This window comes from Triticum aestivum, chromosome 2A (genome assembly GCF_018294505.1).
Source record: "Triticum aestivum cultivar Chinese Spring chromosome 2A, IWGSC CS RefSeq v2.1, whole genome shotgun sequence".
In the NCBI taxonomy this organism is placed as follows: domain Eukaryota; kingdom Viridiplantae; phylum Streptophyta; class Magnoliopsida; order Poales; family Poaceae; genus Triticum; species Triticum aestivum.
Window position 1 is genome coordinate 655,097,596 of NC_057797.1, and position 21,690 is coordinate 655,119,285.

Genomic DNA, 21,690 nt, shown 5'->3' on the forward strand with positions numbered 1-21,690 from the left:
CCGAGTGGTGGATTTGGAGTCGAGCTGGTTCCCGTTGCGTGACCGAGGTTTCATTCGTTGTGTGTGAGCTATCTGAAGAAATACTACGAAGAAACTGAATCTCACCCGCTCTCTTTGTTTGTGGAACACCTATGTTCAGTTTCTGACAGAAAGATGGCAATCTGGGGCCAAATTTATCGACGGAGCCCGAAGCATACAAGGCGCAAATTTGGCCAACTAAATTTTCCATCATCTATTTTGGGTAACTAACTACTCCATCCGGGAAGGGAACGCTGCCCAGGAGTAGGGATATCTAACAAATTATAAGCAGAGGACACCCAAAACTGCTATTCCCCATTATCAAACTGACGACGCGTGCTAGCGAACCGAGAAGGTGAAACTGAATATCAGAAAGGCATAAACAGAGGTTCAGAAAATACAGAAATCGGGTAATAAATCTGCAATTTCATTTCATCTCCGGAAACCTAACAATTTCATAGAGTTACACACCACACGCGATACATAGAAACTGCCTAGCAGAATCGAGACCTGCATCAGGGAGGACGAGGCGTCCTTTTTGTACATACCCTGAACACAAACACACCAAGCACAACTAAAACACATCGCCATCGGACCAGATCAAGCGGCGGCGACTTTGCGGCCCTTCTTGGCGGCCGGGGAGCGGACGGTCTTGGGCTTCGCCTTGGCCTTGGCCGCGGGCGACTTCTTGGCCTTGGCGACCAGCGTCTTCTTCTCCGGCGCCTTGCGCTTCGTGCCAGCAGCGGCGGCGGCGGCCTTCTTGGGCTTCGCGGCCGCCTTCTTCTTGGGCTTGGCGGCATCCATTGCGGGCTTCGCCGCGGCCTTGGGGGCGGCAGGCTTGGCCTTGGGCTTGGGCTTGGGCGCGTCCTTCTTGGCGGCGTCGGAGAGCTTGTAGGAGGCCTTGACCTTGATGAGCTTGCCCTTGGAGGCGGACGCGCGGAGCTGGACGGAGAGCATCTTCTTGAAGTTGGCCGGGAGGGACTTGCCGTGCTTCTCCTCGATGTACTTGGCGATGGCGACCGAGCTGGACCCGGTCCTGTCCTTGAGCGCCGCGATCGCCTCCTTGATCATCTGCCAAGATCGAAATCAAGATCCAGTCAGCCCCAATCGCAAACCGAAACGAACGAATCTGAGAGATGCAGAGGATTTAACAGGAGAGGCTCGGGCGCTCACCTCGAAGTAGGCCGGGTGGGAGGGGCCGGCGGCGACCTTCTTCGGCTTGGCGGCGGAGGGCTTCGCCTTCGGTGCGGCGGCGGCGGGCTTGGCGAGGGCAGGCATGGTGGCCAACTGAAGCGGAGCTCTGAAACTGAAACTGCTACTTGTGCTGAGCGCGCGTGAAATTTTCGGAGGAGAGTTCGAGTGGTGGATGAATTTGGGAGCACCGGGTCGGGGATTATTTATACCCGCAGAGGGGGCGATCCGGGGGATGGGAATGCTGCGATCTCATTGGTTGGAGCGGGAGTGCCGCGGATCGCGAGCAGCGACGGGAAGGATCGGCCGAAAGCGCAAAGTATACCAGGTCACGAGGTAGGACCTGGAGCTGAGCTGTAATGCTGATTGGGTAGCTTTAGAAAAACTATCGTGCCAAATTTTGACATTATTTTCACTAATAAAATTTAATACATGTCATAAAAAAATATAATTAAAAATATGTTCAAATATGAATCCAATGATATAAAATTTTATGACATGCATTAATATTGCCGAATGTTAACGCCCACACGTGTGGGCGTTCACCATCCCGACCACACGCAAGCATCTCCGTTGGCAACTTTGTGCACGAATCTTGGAACAAACCGGCCGGTTTTCTGCGCCACGTAGGACGAGGCGCGTGTGCGGTGTGCGAGTCAGTTCGCCTGCACGTTGGTTGCCATCCCGCAGTCAGCGGTTGCCACTCAGAGGCGTGCGGTGGAACTGCTATGCGCCCGCACGCCACGCTCCGATCGCGGTTGACGTCAAACACGTCGCACACCTCTGCCCCCTCTCCCTCACGGTTCCATTTACTCACCCGCACCGCAGTTACTGGCACAACCCACTCGCATTTCAAACCATTGGAGGAGAAGGCGAGGGAGAAGGCGACGGCGGAGGCGGAAGAATCGACGGTGTTCGCGGCCGTCGGTGGGGCTCGCCGGAACGGAGCGGCTTCGCCGGAGCGCCTGCGGGTTGAAGGTAATGCTCGCTACAACTCTCGCAATCCCTTCCTGCATTTTCCCCCTTCCCTCCCTGTTCGATTCCTCGATCGAGATTCGTAGAGATTCAGGCGATTCGGCGATGCGTCGGCGTTCCCGCCGGCGCCGAAGTCGTCTGCTAGCCGTTTTTGGTGGCACTGGGTAGTTTCGTCGCGGCCGCGGCCGCGGCATCGTCGGTGTGGTTATGCCTGTTCGGAGGCACGCAGTAGTCTTGCCTATGGATTGTGCAGGTGTCTCCCGGTTTGTTTGATGCGCATTGGTTCGAATTTGTGTTTGCAGTCAGTTCGTGGGAGAATTTTGAGGGTGAATTTGAAGTCGCGGTAGTTGCCATTGAACCCTAGATCTAGTTAGTTGGGTTTTGAAACTGTAGTATGAGGCGAACTTGATAGTTTCATTAACTATCATGATTGTGTGGCAACTAACTCCCTGAACAAATGTGATAGTTGCCACAAACGTGTTTCCCCTTGCGGCAACAAATTACTGAAATGACTGTGTTAGTTGCCACATATAAGCTTTCGCATGGGGCAACTATTTTTATTGAATGACTGTGATAGTTGCCATACACACGCTCTTCCATGTGGCAACTAAATTTGCTGAATTACTGTGATAGTAGCCACAAACATGCTTTTTCATTGTGGCATCTAATTTTTCTGAATGATTTGTAATAGTTATCACACTGTGATAGTTGCCAAAATCGGTAGTCAATGCAGTTTCAGGAGCCAACTGCACTGGACGGCAGCTAATGTGCACATCAAGTGTGACTGTTGCCACTTGGATAGTATATTTATGTGGCGAATAGAATGTGAACACACTGTCTGTTGCCATTCTGCAGATAAGACAGTGTGGCAAATTGACTGCATAATGTGGCAACCAAATTTGCATATCAATTGTGTCAGATGCCATACATATGCTTTGCATGTGGCAAGTTTTTGGCTGAACACATCATGTCTGTTGCCATGCCGCAGTCAGTACAAATTCATTGTACTATAGGCGCATTTTTTTTGCCACAACGACTTTGTGATATCTGATCACACTGTGGCAATTTTTGAGGTTCTTGAATTAGATGTGGTTTCATCAATTTGTTGTAGTATGTGTTGCATTTCAGCACGGCAATTTCACCCTAGCACATTTCTGCCGCTGAACAAGTGGCATTTGATTGGTGTATTTTTAGGACAGTGTGTGAGCTGCCACATCTTAGTTTTTTTGATGTGGAGGATTCTGTGACTTTTTATCGTACTATCTTGGGCTAACATGGCAACTTCAACATTTTTTGTTTTCAAGTGCATTTACCATATGTACACTTTTTTTACTTGATAATGCAACCAACGTGCTTACTTGCCACGTTTATGTTTCCGACAATCATAGGAGGGGTGCGTGTGTGTTCATGTTATTTTTTCTGCATTCACTAGTTGACATTTTCTGTTAGGTGGCAACTGCTTACCTCTTGCATTTACATTTCCACCATGACAATTTGGTCTGTTCCTATCTCAGCAGAATGACTCGTGGCGATCATCAAAACGATGATGATGATTTCATGGATCCACCACAGCGTAATCGGGCAACTGGACGGAGAAAAGAGGGTGATGAGGTAAATGTTCACACATCCCCCCTTCCTCCTGCTTTATGTTACTGGTTGACACCTCGAGCTTGCAGTCGTCTGACACGAACTAAAATTTCATGACATTGCAAAACATGGCAACAACTGATCACTTTTTGCAAAAACATGGCAACAACTGATCACTTTTTGTCTGTTTTTTGCAGAAGAAGAAACGTATTCGCAACAGAGCCTCCCAAGAACGACTGACTGCGTTGACTGACAAATTCACCGACGATCAGAAGGGGGCTGCTGCTGAGATGGGTATGCAGTCTATGATGGATGTCCGGTGCACGAACCTTGTCAACCCTGTATGCGACTGGCTTGGTGAGATCTACGACCCCGCCTCCAGGGAATTCGTGATTCCGGGACGTGGAAGACTACCGTTGAACGAGGAATCCGTGTTCTGCACTTTGGGTGTGCCTCGTGGACATATGAAAGTTCCGTACGAGGTCAACAATGAGATCGAGGAAGCGCTGTTCCCCCGTTTGTTTCCTGGGTCTGAATCCATGCCGAACACGTCTGCAGTGGCAGATTCGCTGCAGGCCATGACGACGCATGGAGATGTTTTCAAGATGAAGCTACTCATGTACCTCATCTCAGCTGTTTTCGCGCCGACCACCTCTCTTCGCCCAAGCAACAAATGCTTCCCCATCCTGGCGAATGATCCATCTTTACTACTTTTTTTTCCTTTGATCTTTTTGGCTCCGATGTCATGTGTAAAGCTAGTGACTGCCAGCGTTTTCCGATGTTTTTTTCCATTTGATTTCTGATGCGGCAACCTTTTTTTGTCCTGAAATTTTGTGTGGTGCAGGCGGATCTGGGAAATGTGAAGAACATGAATTGGTGTAAGTTTATTGCCGACTTCCTGCACGATGCATTCTCAAGCAAGATGTACCAAAAGGGTTGTCGACTGCATTTAATGGTATTTTTTACCAGTTCTTTCTATGAACACTATTTTTTTAACACACTTTTATTCATGCATGGCAACCTGATCATAACAAGATGGCAACCTGATCATATCAAGATGGCAACTGCCATAATGACAATATGGCAACTGGCATAATGACAATATGGCAACTCCCATCATATTAGTATGGCAACTGTTATCATACTATGATGGCAACTGCCATCATAATAACATGGCAACTGCTATCACACTATGATGGCAATTAGCACATGTAGATGGCATCTTCTTCTTTTTCTTCTATTCTTTCATGCGCCTCAACTTGATTATCATGGGAACATATATTATCCTGTTTTCCTCCACACAGTACCCATGATGGCAACTGATATTTATTTCTTTTTAAAATTGTTTTGCATCAGCTCATGTACGTCGACTGTCTTGACCTGTCCACCATGGATTTCACTGGGACAGGAGGTCCGCCGCCTGCGCACAAGTTTGCTGTTTCTGCATGGACTATCAACGCTGTCAAGGCTGTGCTTGCTGCAGACAAGGCTACTGACACCACATATGGAAAACTGCAGGTTAGTTCTGGTTTCTTTGCCCACACGGCATGTCTACAAATTGGCATGAGGCAACCATCTGTGGGTCATAAGAGATGACTACCTTTGTTATCCATGGCTGTCTGAGTATTGTATCCATGTCTCATTCCACATGGCAACTCTTTTCATTCGTGCTTAAACTTACATTCTCTCTCTTACGTCCTAGCTTTTTTTTCTTTTTTTCTTTTTTTGTTCTTTCCAGCTGATGGCCAAGCATGCTATAGACTACAGCGTGTTTGGGGGGCCTCAAAACTTTGGAAAGTGGATGGACGTGCACTCAGCTCCGTCTTGCCCTGCCGAGGTAATCAAAAGATCTACATCTATGGTTTGCCGTGGAGTATTTTTTGATGTCGTGCAAGTGATTGCAATACGGTGGTCATTGATGCTTCTTTGTTTCGTGCACAGGCGAGGGCACCTGTTGAGCATCTAATAGGGCAGTTTGCATCTGGAATGACCGGCTTGCTCGGGAAGTTGGTTGAGGGGTGGACGTCCCTCAGTGGCTCTGACAGCGACGCGGTTGCGAGGCAGTTCACTTCATTTGTCCCAGAACGTACACACCGGCCAACCGGTTGCCGTGGCCGGTATGACTACAACAGTTCCCAAGAGCCTGCTGACACACAAGATGAACTAGGTGGAGATGCTGGTCTCAGCAAGGATGACGACGATGTCATGGAGAATGTGCAAGAGGACACCGATGATGATGATCATGCTGAAGTTCGCGCAGGTGGTAACAAGGGCAAGGATGCAACAGATGTCCCCCAACCGGAGAAAGTCAAACAACACACGGCTGCGAGAGGCGAGGGGGTTTTGCCATCAAAGAGGGGGAGGGCTCCAGAGGGTGTTGGGCAGGGTTCTGCTGGCAAGAGGTCTAGGACCGACCCCGTAGCTGCCAGGAAGAGGTTCGACTTTTATTTTAGTTTTTTGCTTTGTCTATTTTCTTCGAACAGACTCATCCTTTTTTTGCACTTGTTTTTGTCAAGCGCGGCAACGAGTTTGCTGTCTGACAATTGCCACCTTTTTTTCCTCCATCTCATACGTGCAGCGAGCCGACAGCTGGTGGACGAGTAGTTACGAAGAAACAGGCGCCAACGCCAACCCGTGTTTCTGCTCGGTTGAACAAAGGCGCCCCCATTGCCGGTGACACCCCTTCCACCAGGTCATCTCCTCGCACGACGACGACCAACACCGGGGATCCTGTCGTGTTGCCAGACATGAGGAAGGCAGTCAAGAAGTAGGTTTTTTCATCCGCTTTCATTGACATAGCGCTATATTTTCTTGATTTTCCAATGCATCCGTTTAGCTTGTCACATTGTCTTCTGTCATCGCCCCCCACGTGGCAACTGCTGTTTTCCAAATGATTTTTCCTTCCTTTTTAAGTGTATGGCAACTCCTATTGTTTTTTACATGGCAACTGGAATCTAGGCCAAATGGTAACTTTAATGTACCTAATGGCAACTGCCATCTTTACCGTTGGCTTGTGAGCTCATCCCACACCTAGGTTTGAAATTGCATTCATGGCAGATCAGACATTTTTATCATTCTTCAATTTGGCTAACATGGCAACTGCTGCTGGATGGCAACTGCTAATTATGACACATGGCAACTCACGTTCCCCTTACATGGCAACTACCAGCTTTTCCACTTGTTTTTCATTTTTTTAAGATTTCTACCAAGGCAAACATATTTTTGTTCATTTTAATACCTTTTTCATGTGCTTTATTTTTTTGCAGGGTGAAGAAGACTACTACGTGCGGGGCCAAGCATATCAGTAAGGACCCGCTCGAACGCCTGCATTCAAAGTTGTCAACAGGGGGCAACTCAGATGTACATGAGGCACCAGGCGACAATACTGCTGCTGCACCATTGACCGCTCCCACCAACTCTGATGCAAGTGGCCGACCATCTCCGCCGGCTGCAGATGTGCAGGCTAGAACAACAGGCATCCGTACATCGGGGAGTGACGAGTCGGTATCTGCCAGGACAGCTGAAATATTGCCAACTCTTCTGGCAATGAAGGATGCTGCTGTGAGCCATGCCACCCCATTAGCAAGCGTTGAAGTGGACGCTCCCGAGACGAACCTAAGCAAGGAAGATTCCCGCTCATCTGACACTGATTCCAAGCGCGTGCGTGGTGGCACTCCTGTGTCCACGACAGAAGCGGCTGAGGCGGCAGTTCACAAGGATATGCCATCTACAGGTGAGAGTCCTGGCACAACAGCTCCAGCTCCTGTCGGTGCAGATACTGCTAAGGCGACTGTTTCGCGTGCTGGTCTTCCACCTAGGCGTCGTAGCCCCCGCAAGCAACCAACAGACATACCCAACGCACCGGCTGTAGCTAGGAGCAGGAGAGACGAGTCTGGTTATGTTCCTGCGTCCACACTGTTCCCGCCACCTGCCAAAAGCAATGTGATGGAGAAACCGGAAGACCGGAGCACAACTGATGCAGGTGTCAAGCCGGGCACGAGTGACGCAGGTGAAAAACCGGAGCAGACTGCGCCTTTACCCGCAGTGGAAATCCCCAGCATAAATCTGCGCACTTCCAGGCTCCCAGTCAATGTCGGTGTCCCCTACAGCCCAAACAAGAAGATTGTCATGAAAGCTGCGGCTGATACCGCTGACAACACGCCCCGCCCTGCAAATAAGGTCGATCATTCTGTAGCGGCCAATTCAGATATGTTTGTCGATCTTTCACCCTTGGATTCTGCCCCGCAAGTCGTTCGTGGTCCGGCCAGTAGGAATGAGAGGCACCCAATGGCCTTTACCCCACCGAGCTTCAGCCTTGGCATCAGTCAAGATCAACCGGTGGTGCAAGATCCTATGCCAGTTGCCTTTGCTTTCCCAGGAGGCATGCCCGCAATGATGGCGCAGCCAATGGTCGAAGGCAGGAAGGCTGTCAAGTTCGTAGAGCCGATTGTGCAAGGTACACTTGTCATGTCCTTATGGTTTTTCTTGTATACATCTTTGTAGTTTGACTTTTGTCCCAATCATATATTTTGGGGGTTCTCACTTGTGATGGCAACTGACATGTGATGACATGGCAACTGGATTTGATGCACCATGTCACCTACATTTTTTTTGCTGCCATGCTGCATTTGACATTTGGGCAACCACGTGGCAACTGAAGTTGATTCAACATGGCAACTGTAGTTGCTGTCACATGGCAAATACAGTGCATTACACATGGCAACTGGATTTGCCACAGCATGTCGCCTGCATTTTTTGTTTCCATGCTGCATTTTTTCATACGGCAATCACATGGCAAGTGGAGTTGACACAACATGGCAAATGTAGTTGCTGTGACATGGCAACTACAGTCCAACTAGATGGCAACTACAGTGCAACTACATGGCAATTGTAGTTGCTATGACATGGCCACTGTAGTTGGACCACACATGGCAACTGCCCCACTTTTTCTACCTACATCTCACATCATGCACCCTATCTTCTCACAATCCATCTGTTTTTGATTTTCTAGGTATCCTAACCCACTTTTTTTATCATTGCAGCCACCCCTGAGGAGATTTCACCGTCACTTGACGAAGCTTACCGCATGATTGAGGAGGCAGCATTGCAGAGGAGGTCCTCACGAGGGCAAGGGCAATCAAGTTCCAACGTGCCTGCAGATACGGTATCTGAGGATACCATTAGGAGTGCCACTCCTGGTTCTGTGAGGCAGCAGAGGGTAGTTCACCCACCTCCCGCGGAAGACTACGAGCCCGAATTCAGGGCCACTAAGGAACAGACCCAGCTGTACGATATCGTCAAGCGGTTTGGAAATGCGAGGGCCAGCAGCAAGCACATGAAGGAGCTGAAAGCGTAAATGACCACACCCCATAATCTCTCATTTTGCTTTGCTCCTTTTTTACCATTCATCTTCTTCGTACTTTCTATACACGATCCGCTTACGTTTTAGTTCTTTCATTTTTTTACTTAGTAGGCATGATTATTCCATGTCATATCGTTTTCATACATCTTATGTTTGGACAGAACCAAAGTCATTCAATGCGGAGCGACGTACGTTGAGCTGGGTGATCTTGCCGAGTCCGTGAGGCCAAACGGTAAAATGTCGACGAATGTAGTTGCATGCGGGATCGACTACATCAACAATCACACCGATGTGTGTGCCGACAAGATAATCATGTATTACAGTGTGACCTGCAAAATATGGGATGGTGACTTCCACCACAAAATTCTGAGGAAGAATTTTGCTCAACACGGTGAATTCAAGCTCACACTGAAGAAATATGTGAGTACTCCTTCCCTGTCTGCAATGTTTTTTCACATGGTGTGGTTTTTTGCCATCATCTGCACTTGTGTTTATGTGGCAGATGTTTTCATGTGGCAACAGCTGCCGTGCACACTGACTTCTTGATTTTTGCATCCCGTGCAAACTATGTGGCAACTTGATAGTAAAATACACGGCACATTTTGTTCATACATGGACGGCAACTTTCTTTCAACTACCCCCACCCATAACCAAACATTCTACGTGATTCTAATTTTTTGTCCCTCTGCTGTTCTTTATGTGAACTCTGCTTCTCATTTCTTCACTTTTAAATGCAGGTCATGTTCCCCATGTTCCAGGAGCTTGCACCACATGACCCACACGACAAGTGTGGTCACCACTATGCGATCTGTCTTGACCTGAAGAACCAACATTTTGAGGTGCTTGATTCAATCCGTTCGGAAGCTGATGCAGACCTTACTACGCATGCCGAATTCTTCATTAACAACCTCAAAGAGACATGGAACCGTCACTACGAACATTCAAAGGTCCAGATCAGGCATTTCCCGACTGAGTATGTGGCGACTGCGAAGCAAGGGAACACGTAATTTCTTCCTTCCTTCATGTGCCATTTACATCAATCCAACCCCTCTTTTGTTGTCACATCTGAATTGAAGTCTATCTTTGTTACGACTGTCCTTTTTGCGTGTTCACCTGACTCTTTTCCTCGTGCAGGACGGACTGTGGCTTTCACGCGCTGGAATACTTTGCAAAGTGGGAAGGCAGAATTGTCCCCCCTATCACAGCTGCAACGGTCGTTGAGCTCCGGAAAATCTACACATGGAACTGGTTGACGAATGAAGATTTCAACAAGCGGTCCGGAGCACGCGAGTTCGTGGAGGAAGCTGTCAAGAAAGTCATCAAGAAGTACAAGTGATCACGTGGCGTTACACACCGGACGCATACCTTACATTCTGTTGCCGAGGAATGTAAGGTACTATCTCTTTGTTTCTCGTTGAAAACTATGTTTGTGTGCTATGTTATGACTGCAACCCCGCGTAGCCTAACTATGTAGTGGTGGTGTGTGAGCGACATTTGAATAGTTTCTGTAATATATGTGTGGACGTGAACCTATTTTAGGCGTTACAGCAGATATGTTTTTATGTTTATCATTATTACAATGGTTTCATCGTTTCTAGCACCGGTTTGCTGTTTCGAATGCGTCTACGATGTTTTAAAAAAGATGGCAAATGTAGTTCATCAGACATGGGTAGTGAAAGTCATCGTCGTTTTTCATTTTGGCTGTTTTGCTTCTTCTTTTTCATCGCTAACTGCACCGGCTAGCATGGGTAGGTTGATCATGTAGCCACAACCTTTGCTGCGGTTTATGCACGTTACGCTTTTTCCAACTTGTTTCCCATACATTTGCACACAACACACTATGTGTCTCTAAACCGCGTCGTATTGTCATGGAAATATATGCCATGCAGAGTCATTACAAATACCATGGCATATTTTCAGTACAGCTAACATGGCAGATACAGTACAAACAACATGGCAGATCCAGCATAATTAACATGGCAGATACAGTACAACTAACATGGCAGATCCAGTACAACTAAAATGGCAGATCCAGTACAACTAGCATGGCATATTTAGTATAAAATAGCATGTCATATTTAGTATAAAATAGCATGGCATATTTAGTATAAAATAGCATGGCAGACCAACTACACATAACATGGCAGATTAACTACACATAACATGGCAGATTAAGTACCCATAACATGGCAACTGCATTTATCCATTCAATGAATTTTCCTTCCACTTCTGATGCCCCTCAAGAGTCATTCTCCCAATTTAAAAAAAAATTCTCATCATCTAGGGTACAAAACAAAATGTCCACAAGGACCATGTCACATCGCCCCAATTTTTGCTCATGGATTGCCCGCCCCTTTCTTTGTTTTCTTGTGTTTTGCTTGGATCTCCAATCCCGACTTGTACCTTATCTCTCTTGGACGACCCTTTGTGATAGAACGGGGTGGGTTCCTAACCTGGGTCTGTGCGCTTGCTGTTCCAGATCCTATCTCCGAGTTTTCAGATGATGGCCCCATGGATGAAGGCACACTTGATGTGCGGGGGAACCGGTGTAAGGCTTCCTCAGCTTTCCTCTTCTTGATCTCATCAAGCTCTCTTTTCAGTGCCTTCCTGTGTTTTTCTGCGACTCTCGCTGTCTCATCACTCTTGCACGCTTCATCAATTAGCTCAGCATAGTTCTTTGTCAGCACAACATGACTCACGGCTTCCATGGTTGACTCAGGTCTCTCGTCATGCACAGCCAGAACTGCGTGTGTTGTCTGCGGCGCCAACGCGTCGTCAGCGTCCCAAGTCCATCGCCGCCTTATGAAATGGCGGGGCATCCGTGTCACAGCGTTCATGTCCATTACTTTTAGTATGTGACAGCACACAATGCCGTCCCGTTCGAACTTGCAGCATTGGCAGTAGTACTCGCCTTCGCCTATCGAGGCTTTGACGAAGTAGTTCCTTCCTTTGTCCGGGTCTTCAGGTTCTGAATCTGACATGCCCAAAATAGAACACACCTTGAACGTATGTTCGTCCACCTGGAAAGCCGTGAACATGCTGGCACGCTTTATTTCTTCCTGGAATCTGCAAGTTTTGTGTGTTTTCTGTTAAACTATCGTGCGCTCTTTTCTTGTACCACCTTATGTTGTCATGGAAATAGAAATACATTTTGTTTGAAGATGGCAAACATAGTTCATTGAACATGGCAAATATAGTACGTTGAACATGGCAAATGCAGTACACTAGACATGGCAAATGCAGTACACTAGACATGGCAACTGTAGTACATTTTCAACTGGACATCGTCATTTTTCCACACCAACATTCCCCAATGGAAGCACATTGCATAAAACATGGCAACTGCCCTTTTATTTAAACATGGCATCTACAGTTGAGTAAACATGTCAATTGCATTTCAACAAACATGGCAGATGCATTTTATTAAACATGGCAACTGCATTTCGGCATATGTGTCGCCAATATAACATTTTTTCCAGTTGACATTGGCATTTGCATGCCAACATGCCCCAATGGAAGCACAGTGCATTAAACATGGCAACTGAACTTCATTCAACAAGGAAAATGCACCCGAGCAAGCATGGCAAAACAGAATTTTCATTGAACATGGCAACATGCAGCTGAGTAAGCATGGCAAACAGTATTTCATTAAACATGGCAACTGCACATCATGGCAACTGCATTGCACTCTATAAGGCACCTACTGACTTGGTGCTTTTTCTGCAAATAAGACTGTAACGCAACTGACTTACTTGTTAAAGATCTTGTTGGTGTATATCTTGCTCATTTGCCTCTCTATCGGTAAATACGTTAGCAATTTTGGCTGCTTTAGTGCCGTGGTCGCTTCTTGCTGTAGCTCAGATCCCAGAATTTTTTGTTGCAAAGCTGTGTACTGCTTGGCAAACTGTAGCAATGAGTTGCCAGGGCTGACGTACCGCTTCAAAACAGCATTGAACCCCTCGCTGCGCTGCGTAGTCTGCAGAAAGGGGAAGAAGCACTGCATGAAGTAGGCCGACACCCAGTACATTCGCTTCTCCCACAGGCTAACAAGAGTCTCGTTGTCTTGGACTTGATGTGTTTCAGTCATGGCCATCCAACTCCTTTCAAACTCCTCCACCGTCAAGCTGTGGTCCACGCACAGCTCGAATGCCTTGTGCAGCTCTGGACGGTCAGCAAAGAACAGTCCTAGCGTCTCCTCAGCCTTCTTTATAATGTGCCACCTGCAGTGCCTGTGCACTGCCAACGGAAAGACCTCCTCTATGCCTGCACGCATGCTGAAATCTTGGTCTGTTATTATGTTCATCGGAGCAAGTCCATCCATGCACTCCAAGAAGGTCTTGAACAGCCAAACGTACCCATCCGTGTCTTCATTCCGGACGAGCCCGCAGCCGAACTACAACTACTGATTGTGGTTATTTATTCCTATGAACGGAGCGCATGGCATCTTGTACATATTGGTGAGGTACGTCGCGTCGAATGAAATGCAATCTTGGAAATGTTTGTAGGCTCTCCTTGCAGCACCATCCACCCAATACATGTTCCTGACACGGTCCTCATCATCCAACCTCATCCTGTAGAAGAAATCTGGATCTTCCTTCGCTTTTTCATCGAAGTAGGCCATTGTGGCCTCTATGTCTGCCAACTTGCTCTCTCTACGGTACTTGGCCTATAGGTTTGTGACGTCAGCTGGTATGTACGGCATGCTACTCAGAGTCCCCTTTTTGCTGTGGATGAGAGATAGTATCTGTACCATTCTTGATGGACCGACGTTACAATCATGTAGCAGCTTTACGAATTGCCTTTCGACGGGGGTGAACCCTCTGTGGGCGGTCAGAAATTTTACCAGGTCGAACTTCTTTATGAGTTGGTGGTTGTGCTCGTCAAAATATTCATTGACCACCCACTGTGCTCCATCTACGTTTAGCTTACACCGGACAGGGCACTCAGTCTTGAGAATGATACCTCTCTTTCGTTCCGGAACGACAGGCGCAACACCTTTCCCCTTCTTGTTCCTCCGTGCCTTGTGGCACCTCATCTCACCTCTGCTATACTCGTTAGTTTTCTTAATTTTCCTATGGTACTCGGTGTTGACCGCAAATCCATGGAACTTTGCATATGTCTGGTAGTATTCCTTTGCTTGTTCGAACGATTCAAATCTCTGCCCAATGTACGGTGGCTGAGGTACCACGATCTCTGATTGCCCACCATCTTCATCCCCTTGTGCGTCATCGTCAGTTTCATCATTCACTTCAGTATCGGCGGCAGTTCCATCTACTTGAGTGTTGCCAGTGCTTGTGTTCAAAGGGGTGCTTGTCGGCATTGCTGGAATGATTGCCATTTCCCGACTCTGACTCGAAATTGTTTGCGGCATGATTGTCTGCTGGCTGGTGGAACCGTCTTCCGTGCACTCAGAGCTCCCCGCCGTAGATGTCCTCGCGCCGCTGTTGAGTGTAGTTGTAGGCCCCGTAATAGAAAAAATAGGTACGAGAGTAAGATTTTTGTTTGGATAACATGTGTATCGCAACGGATCACACCATCTTCGAGTGATTTGGCATGACATCATTTCAAACAGCAAGCCGTGAGTCTGCGCGTGGACATGTATGGCAGCTGTAGTTGTCCAGTCATGGCAGCTACTGTTCAACAAACATGGCAACTATTTGTTTTTCCTACAAATAACTACAAATAACAAATGTAGCACTGTTTTTTGTGGTTCAGTTTTTTTCCTTACCTTATTGTGCTGCATTTGACCATCTTGTGTGGTCTGTGACACCATAATGACGTGCTCCACCTGCAATTTGTGAAGCTTGCCACGAGACGTTTGCCGGGTTACCACCAGCGTAATAACCTGAAAGCATAGTAGTGGTTGGTCAATTCATGGCAAATGCAGTTTTGTGCTAGCACGACAACTGCAGTTGCCCCTGATGTGGCAACTGCAGTTTTACTGGCATGGCAACTGTAGTTGCATCGGTATGGCAACTGCAGTTGTTCCTTCATGGCAACTGCAGTTGCCATGGCATGGCAAATGTAGTTGCATTGACATGGCAACTGCAGTTGTTCCTCCATGGCAACTGCAGGTGTCCAGGGATGGCAACAACAGTTGTCCAGGGATGAGAAGTGTAGTTTTTAATTCATGGCAACTGTAGATGTCCAGTCATGGCAATTGTAGTTGTCAACTATGCTCCTTCTGCTAATTGAGCATCCGCAACTTCACTTTTTTATGGACTCACCTGTGTATGACGTCGATGGCAGGTACATGGGTGCTGCCTGATGCCACGTGCTGCATGAAGGCTCTGCATTTTCACCCGTGATAACTCGTGAGTCCTTTTGCCAGTTTTTTTGCATGTTCATTTTTCATGTCCACAACAGTATGTGCTCTTTTTTCGTTTTGCATTACCTTGATTAGCCATACTAGCTAGTTGAAGTTGGCTGCCCGTACATTTGTCAGTGTTAGCCCTTGTGACTGAACTTGCCACGGGGGCCCCCTATGAGTGTTTTGGTCATAAGAACCTGCGAAAAAATGACAGTGTATGACATAAGTAGAATGTCATCTTCATCATTGCGAAGATGGCAACTGTTCTCTTCTTTTGTTATCACGCATCATACCTACGCCTGTATACTGTTCTAGTAGTGGCAGCAACGGCCCTGCAGAGATGAGTTGACTGTACTCTGATGCATTCCAAGGGGGCGTTTTTGGCCTTTGAGAACCCCAAGCATCAGCGCCATCTTCATGATTCATTCTTTCTGTGTCTCGCTTCTTTCCGATGTGTTCTCAATCACTGGATGAACAAGAAGGCATCAACAATCCACAAGAATTGTATTCTTCTGCTGCTTGCACATAGAAGATAGGGATGGCAAGCAACATGTCAAAATAGGTGGCAGCTACTGACAACGAAAGGTGGCAACTGTCGTTATACACAAGTGGCAATTAATTTTTCCCACCCCCTTCATTCCAAAAATTGTCCTTCCTGCCCTTTTTTAAGGATTCCTACTCATCCATTTCATACCCAACTACTTGCATCAATTAAACTATGAACTTAAGTTAATGTCAAACGTAGTACATGGCAGATCTGGTGTATTCTGCCTGGCAATTGCGAATATACACTGAACCATGCAGTGTTCTACCCCTATAGCACGGACCCAGTACAAGATCGGGAGATTTTCAGCCTTCAGGATGAGAAGGATGAGATCGGGAGATTTCACCTGGTTTTAGATGATCGTCTCTGGAGGGCTGGGTTGGAGTGGGGGGCTGGGGTGGGGAGGGTTGGGGTGTGGTTTGTGGTGGGAGCGCCCTACGGATCTGCCCTGGTTGCCATGGCAACCAGAGATGGCCGACGACGGAGGTCAGGGTTTGAGAGGTGGGGGACGATGGCGGCAGACGAGAGAGGGGATGGATCGGAGGCCGGGAACGGCTGGGTCGTGCGGGCAGCGGGTCGTCTGGCCCGGACGGGGCAGTGTGGGCGGGGTTGCCACACACCGGACATGCGGGCCGTGCTTTTGTGCACGCGGACGTGGTCGTGCGGGCCGGTTCCCGTCCATGCCACATGAGGCATGCGGGCGGGTTCCCGTCCATGCCACACGTGTGGCAGTTATTCGGACCCTTAATATTTTGTTAGCTAAATCTCTACTCCCTCCTTTCATGTATATAGGGCTTAATACATTTTTTGAGGCTACTTTTGATCATATGTTAGAGCAATAATATATGACATGCAAGTTACACAAAGCAAATCATCAAATTCACAAGTGAATGGAGCTTCTAATGATATGATTTTTGGATTATACATGTCATATATTATTAATCTTATCAGTAGTCAAAGGCAACCTCGAAAAATGTATTAGGCCTTATATATATGGAAGGAGGGAGTAGTCAAAATTTGGCACAAAATATGAAGGGGACTAATAAACCAGGACGGAAGTAATTACACAGTGCATTGAAATATACTTTTTCTTCAACACCAATCCTACATCCTACGGACAGTGATCCAATGACATGCCCATAGCATCACTTGCAAAAAAAAGACATGCCATAGCATGTCAGGAGGTAACATGTCCGTTGGATCACGAATTGAGAGCCCGAATCATATATGGTAGGATAGAAACACTATGCATCGGTCTTGTAGCACGCATACTGTAGCCGTGTGTTGTAAATGCGCATTGTAGCTATACACTATTCATGAGATCTGTCCACTGATTCCTTATCCCATGGTCTAGATATGGGGGAATGTCACCGTACTGTTCATTAGTGACTCGCCCATGGAAAGTCATCTGATTTTAATCCACGTCCTACATACGTAAGAGAGTCATCTCCACTAAGTTATTTATCTCAACATGCAAGCATGCTACATTACAATACAATTATGGATGGGATAAGCCCAGTGGTGGAGCTTGAAAGAAAAAGTTGGGCGGGCTAGAGTAAAGAAGACCAGAGTTTTTTTAGAAGTACCACTCGAGTTTGTTGCTGGAAGAATAGTATATTTTGTCATAGCATCATCGTAGGGGTCGACATACCAATGGATTGTTGCATAATTGAGTTGTAATGTGCTAAACAGGGGTACGCATGATTTGGCGGAGCTCCTAGATGAACCTATGCAGATAAATAGCAAAGCCTAGGTCATAGGTAATTGAAAATGGAAATTAGTTTAAAAAGTACGCTTCTTATACCATTTGGGTTGGGTTGTACCGTGGTAGAAGCCCGGGCATTTGGTTTGTCAAAGGCATTTCAGTTCGTTGTTGTAAAGAATCGGTTGTCTTCTTTTTCTTCTTTGTTTTTGCTTTCTCCGAGCCACCAACTACTCTTGTTGATCCTAGTACAATATTTTCTCTGAATTGACCCGATTAAAATTAGTAGCAAAGCTTAGCATCGCCGAAGTTTGAAAAGGAGATAAAATCAAAAAGCTTAGACTTCTTATACCATTAAGATTGGGTTATATGTAGGCATTTGCTTTGTGAAAGGCGCTTCAGGTTGTAGTTATAAAGAATCATCTATCTTCTTTTTCTTCTTCGTTTTTGCTTTCTCCAAGCCACCAACGGGTCTTGCTGATCTTTGTATAGTCTTCTCCTTGACCTTCATACCTCTTGGCATGTGAAGCCCCTCGTTATGCTTTGAAACTCTAGTAGAGTCGATGTTTGGACCTGTAACCATAAAGTTAAATGTAAGACTTACTTTCAAAATACTTTATGCAACTAGTAGTATATAACTATATACCTTTTGAAACAGAGGAGTCACCCAAATCCGGATTTGGGTCTAGATCAACTCAAATTTCGAAACTTTGCTCGACATCTCGTGCTATCTGCTCTGCACATTTAGCAGCCATGTCATATGTTTCATCGGACTCTGCGGCGCGAGCAGCTATGTGGATAAACATTCTGCACAAGTCCTTGTAAAAGTTTGATATTCTTGCTTTTAGATCCTAGTGCAGATTGCGGTTGCTTGTTATGTCTAGCACTTTCGCATCAATTGTCCATATTTTCAATATATATTGTTTAGGGATATGCTTGGTATTATTAATATCAAGTATATTTAAGCAATGAGAGAAGAGGATTCCAGCAAATTCAAACTTCATGTAGCTGTAATTTACTTTTTTCACTTGGATAAAAAATAACAACATGCTCACGTTGTGTCCCATGAAATTTTAGTACTATATAAACCTTCTTATCTTTATCACTTGAATCAAATGTGTCATAGTTCATGAAGGAAATATACCCTAGAGGCAATAATAAAGTTGTTACTTATATTTCCTTATATCATGATAAATGTTTATTATTCATGCTAGAATTGTATTAACCAGAAACTTAGTACATGTGTGAATACATAGACAAACAAAGTGTCACTAGTATGCCTCTACTTGACTAGCTCGTTAATCAAAGATGGTTAAGTTTCCTAGCCATAGACATGTGTTGTCATTTGATGAACGGGATCACATCATTAGAGAATGATGTGATTGACTTGACCCATCCGTTAGCTTAGCACGATGATCGTTTAGTTTGTTGCTATTGCTTTCTTCATAACTTATACATGTTCCTATGACTATGAGATTATGCAACTCCTGGATACTGGAGGAACACTTAGTGTGCTATCAAATGTCACAACATAACTGGGTGACTATAAAGATGCTCTGCAGGCATCTCCGATGGTGTTTGTTGAGTTGGCATAGATCGAGATTAGGATTTGTCACTCCGATTGTCGGAGAGGTATCTCTGGGCCCTCTCGGTAGTGCACATCACTATAAGCCTTGCAAGCAATGTGACTAATGAGTTAGTTGCGGGATGTTGCATTACGGAACGAGTAAAGAGACTTGTCGGTAATGAGATTGAACTACGTATTAAGATACCGACGATCGAATCTTGGGCAAGTAACATACCGATGACAAAGGGAACAACGTATGTTGTTATGTGGGTTGACCAATAAAGATCTTCATATAATATGTAGGAGCTAATATGAGCATCCAGGTTTCGCTATTGGTTATTGACTGGAGATGAGTCTCGGTCATGTCTACATAGTTCTCGAACCCGTAGGGTCCACACGCTTAACGTTCGATGAATATCGGTATTATGAGTTTATGTGTTTTGATGTACCGAAGGTTGTTCGGAGTGCCAGATGAGATCACGGGCATGACGGGGAGTCTCGAAATGGTCGAGACATAAATATTGATATACTGGAAGGTTATATTCGGACACCGGAAAGGTTTCGGGGGTCATCGGATAAATACCGGAGTACCGGGGAGTTACCGGAACCCCCCGGGGGGTCAATGGCCCTTCATGGGCCTTAGTGGAAATAGAGGGCAGCAAGGGAGCTGTGGGGCGCGCCCTCCCTAGGCCCAAACCGAATTGGTTTAGGTCTTGGGGGCCGGCCCCCTCTTTCCTTCTCTCCTCCTCCTCTTTCCTTCCCCTCCTAGTTAGACTAGGAAAGGGGGAACCTACTCCTAGTAGGAGTAGGATTTCCCCCTTGGGGCGCACCCTATGAGGCCGCCGGACCCCTCCCCTTGCTCCTTTATATACGGGGGCAGGGGGTGATAACCCACAAGTATAGGGGATCGCAACAGTTTTCGAGGGTAAAGTATTCAACCCAAATTTATTGATTCGACACAAGGGGAGCCAAAGAATACTCTCAAGTATTAGCAGTTGAGTTGTCAATTCAACCACACCTGGAAACTTAGTATCTACAGCAAAGTATTTAGTAGCAAAATAATATGATAGTAGTGGTGACGGTAACAAAAGGTAACAGTTGTAAAAGCAATGTTTTTGGTATTTTGTAGTGATGATAGCAATAGCAACGAAAAAGTAAATAAGCGAAGAAAGCCATTCACCAGGCTGGGACCTGATGTATGTTGGAGGCACTCGTTGTTTCGAGCAAGCCATGGATTGATGTTTGTTGGTGGAGGGGGAGTATAAAGTTTACCATTCTGTTTGGGAACTGCCTATAATGTGTGTAGCATGGAAGATATCGCCATCTCTCGGTTGTTATGTTGACAATGAAAGTATACCGCTCAAAATGTTATTCACCTCTATTTCAAAACCGAGCTCTGGCACCTCTACAAATCCTTGCTTCCTTCTGCGAAGGGCCTATCTATTTACTTTTATGTTGAGTCATCACCCTCTTATTAAAAAGCACTAGCTGGAGAGCGCAGCTGTCATTTGCATTCATTACTGTTAATTTATATTGGGTGTGACTATGATTGGATCTCTTTTACCATGAATTCCAATGTCTAGTCAGTCCTGGATCTTTAAAGGTGGTCTGCATTTATGTTTTGCGGTCTCAGAAAGGGCTAGCGAGATACCATCTTGTTATATCATAGTATGATTGTTTTGAGAAAGTGTTGTCATCCGAGATTTATTATTATGGCTTGCTAGTTGATTATGTTATTGATACGAGTAATCATGAGACCTGAGAATTATTGCAAATGTGGTTAGTTATAATCTTCGCTGAAAACTTGAATGCTAGCTTGACATATTTACAACAACAAGAGCAAACAGAGTTTGTAAAAGTTTTTCTTTATTTCTTTCAGTTTGTCAACCGAATTGCTTGAGGACAAGCAAGGGTTTAAGCTTGGGGGAGTTGATACGTATCCAACGTATCTACTTTTCCAAATACTTTTGCCCTTGTTTTGGACTCTAACTTGTATGATTTGAATGGAACTAACCCGGACTGACGCTGTTTTCAGCAGAATTGCCATGATGTTGTTTTATCTGCAGAAAACAAAAGTTCTCGGAATGACCTGAAACTCCACGGGATATCTTACAATAAATAATAAAAAATCCTCGCCAAAGATGAAGACCAGGGGGCCCACACCCTTCTCACGAGGGTGCCCCCCCCCAGGGCGCGCCCCCTACCTCGTGGGCCCCCTGTAGACCCCCTGACTCCAACTCCAACTCCAACTCCATATAACTGCTTTCGGGAAGAAAAAATAGGAGAGAAGAAATCATTGCGTTTTACGATACAGAGCCGCCGCCAAGCCCTAAAACCTCTCGGGAGGGCTGATCTGGAGTCCGTTCGGGGCTCCGGAGAGGGGGATTCGTCGCCGTCGTCATCATCAACCATCCTCCATCACCAATTTCATGAT

The 21,690-nt window shown here is 46.2% G+C and overlaps 1 protein-coding gene across 1 annotated transcript; it reads right to left on the minus strand.

Annotated features, from left to right (window-relative positions):
• Positions 1-429: 429 nt before the first annotated feature.
• Positions 430-1,398, minus strand: LOC123190009 (histone H1). The gene is made up of 2 exons (XM_044602549.1): positions 1,192-1,398; positions 430-1,089 (listed from the first exon to the last, which is right to left on the minus strand). Exons 1-2 carry the CDS (start codon positions 1,294-1,296, stop codon positions 619-621), a joined length of 576 nt encoding a protein of 191 aa, XP_044458484.1. The 5' UTR covers positions 1,297-1,398; the 3' UTR covers positions 430-618.
• Between the last annotated feature and the right edge of the window lie 20,292 nt (positions 1,399-21,690).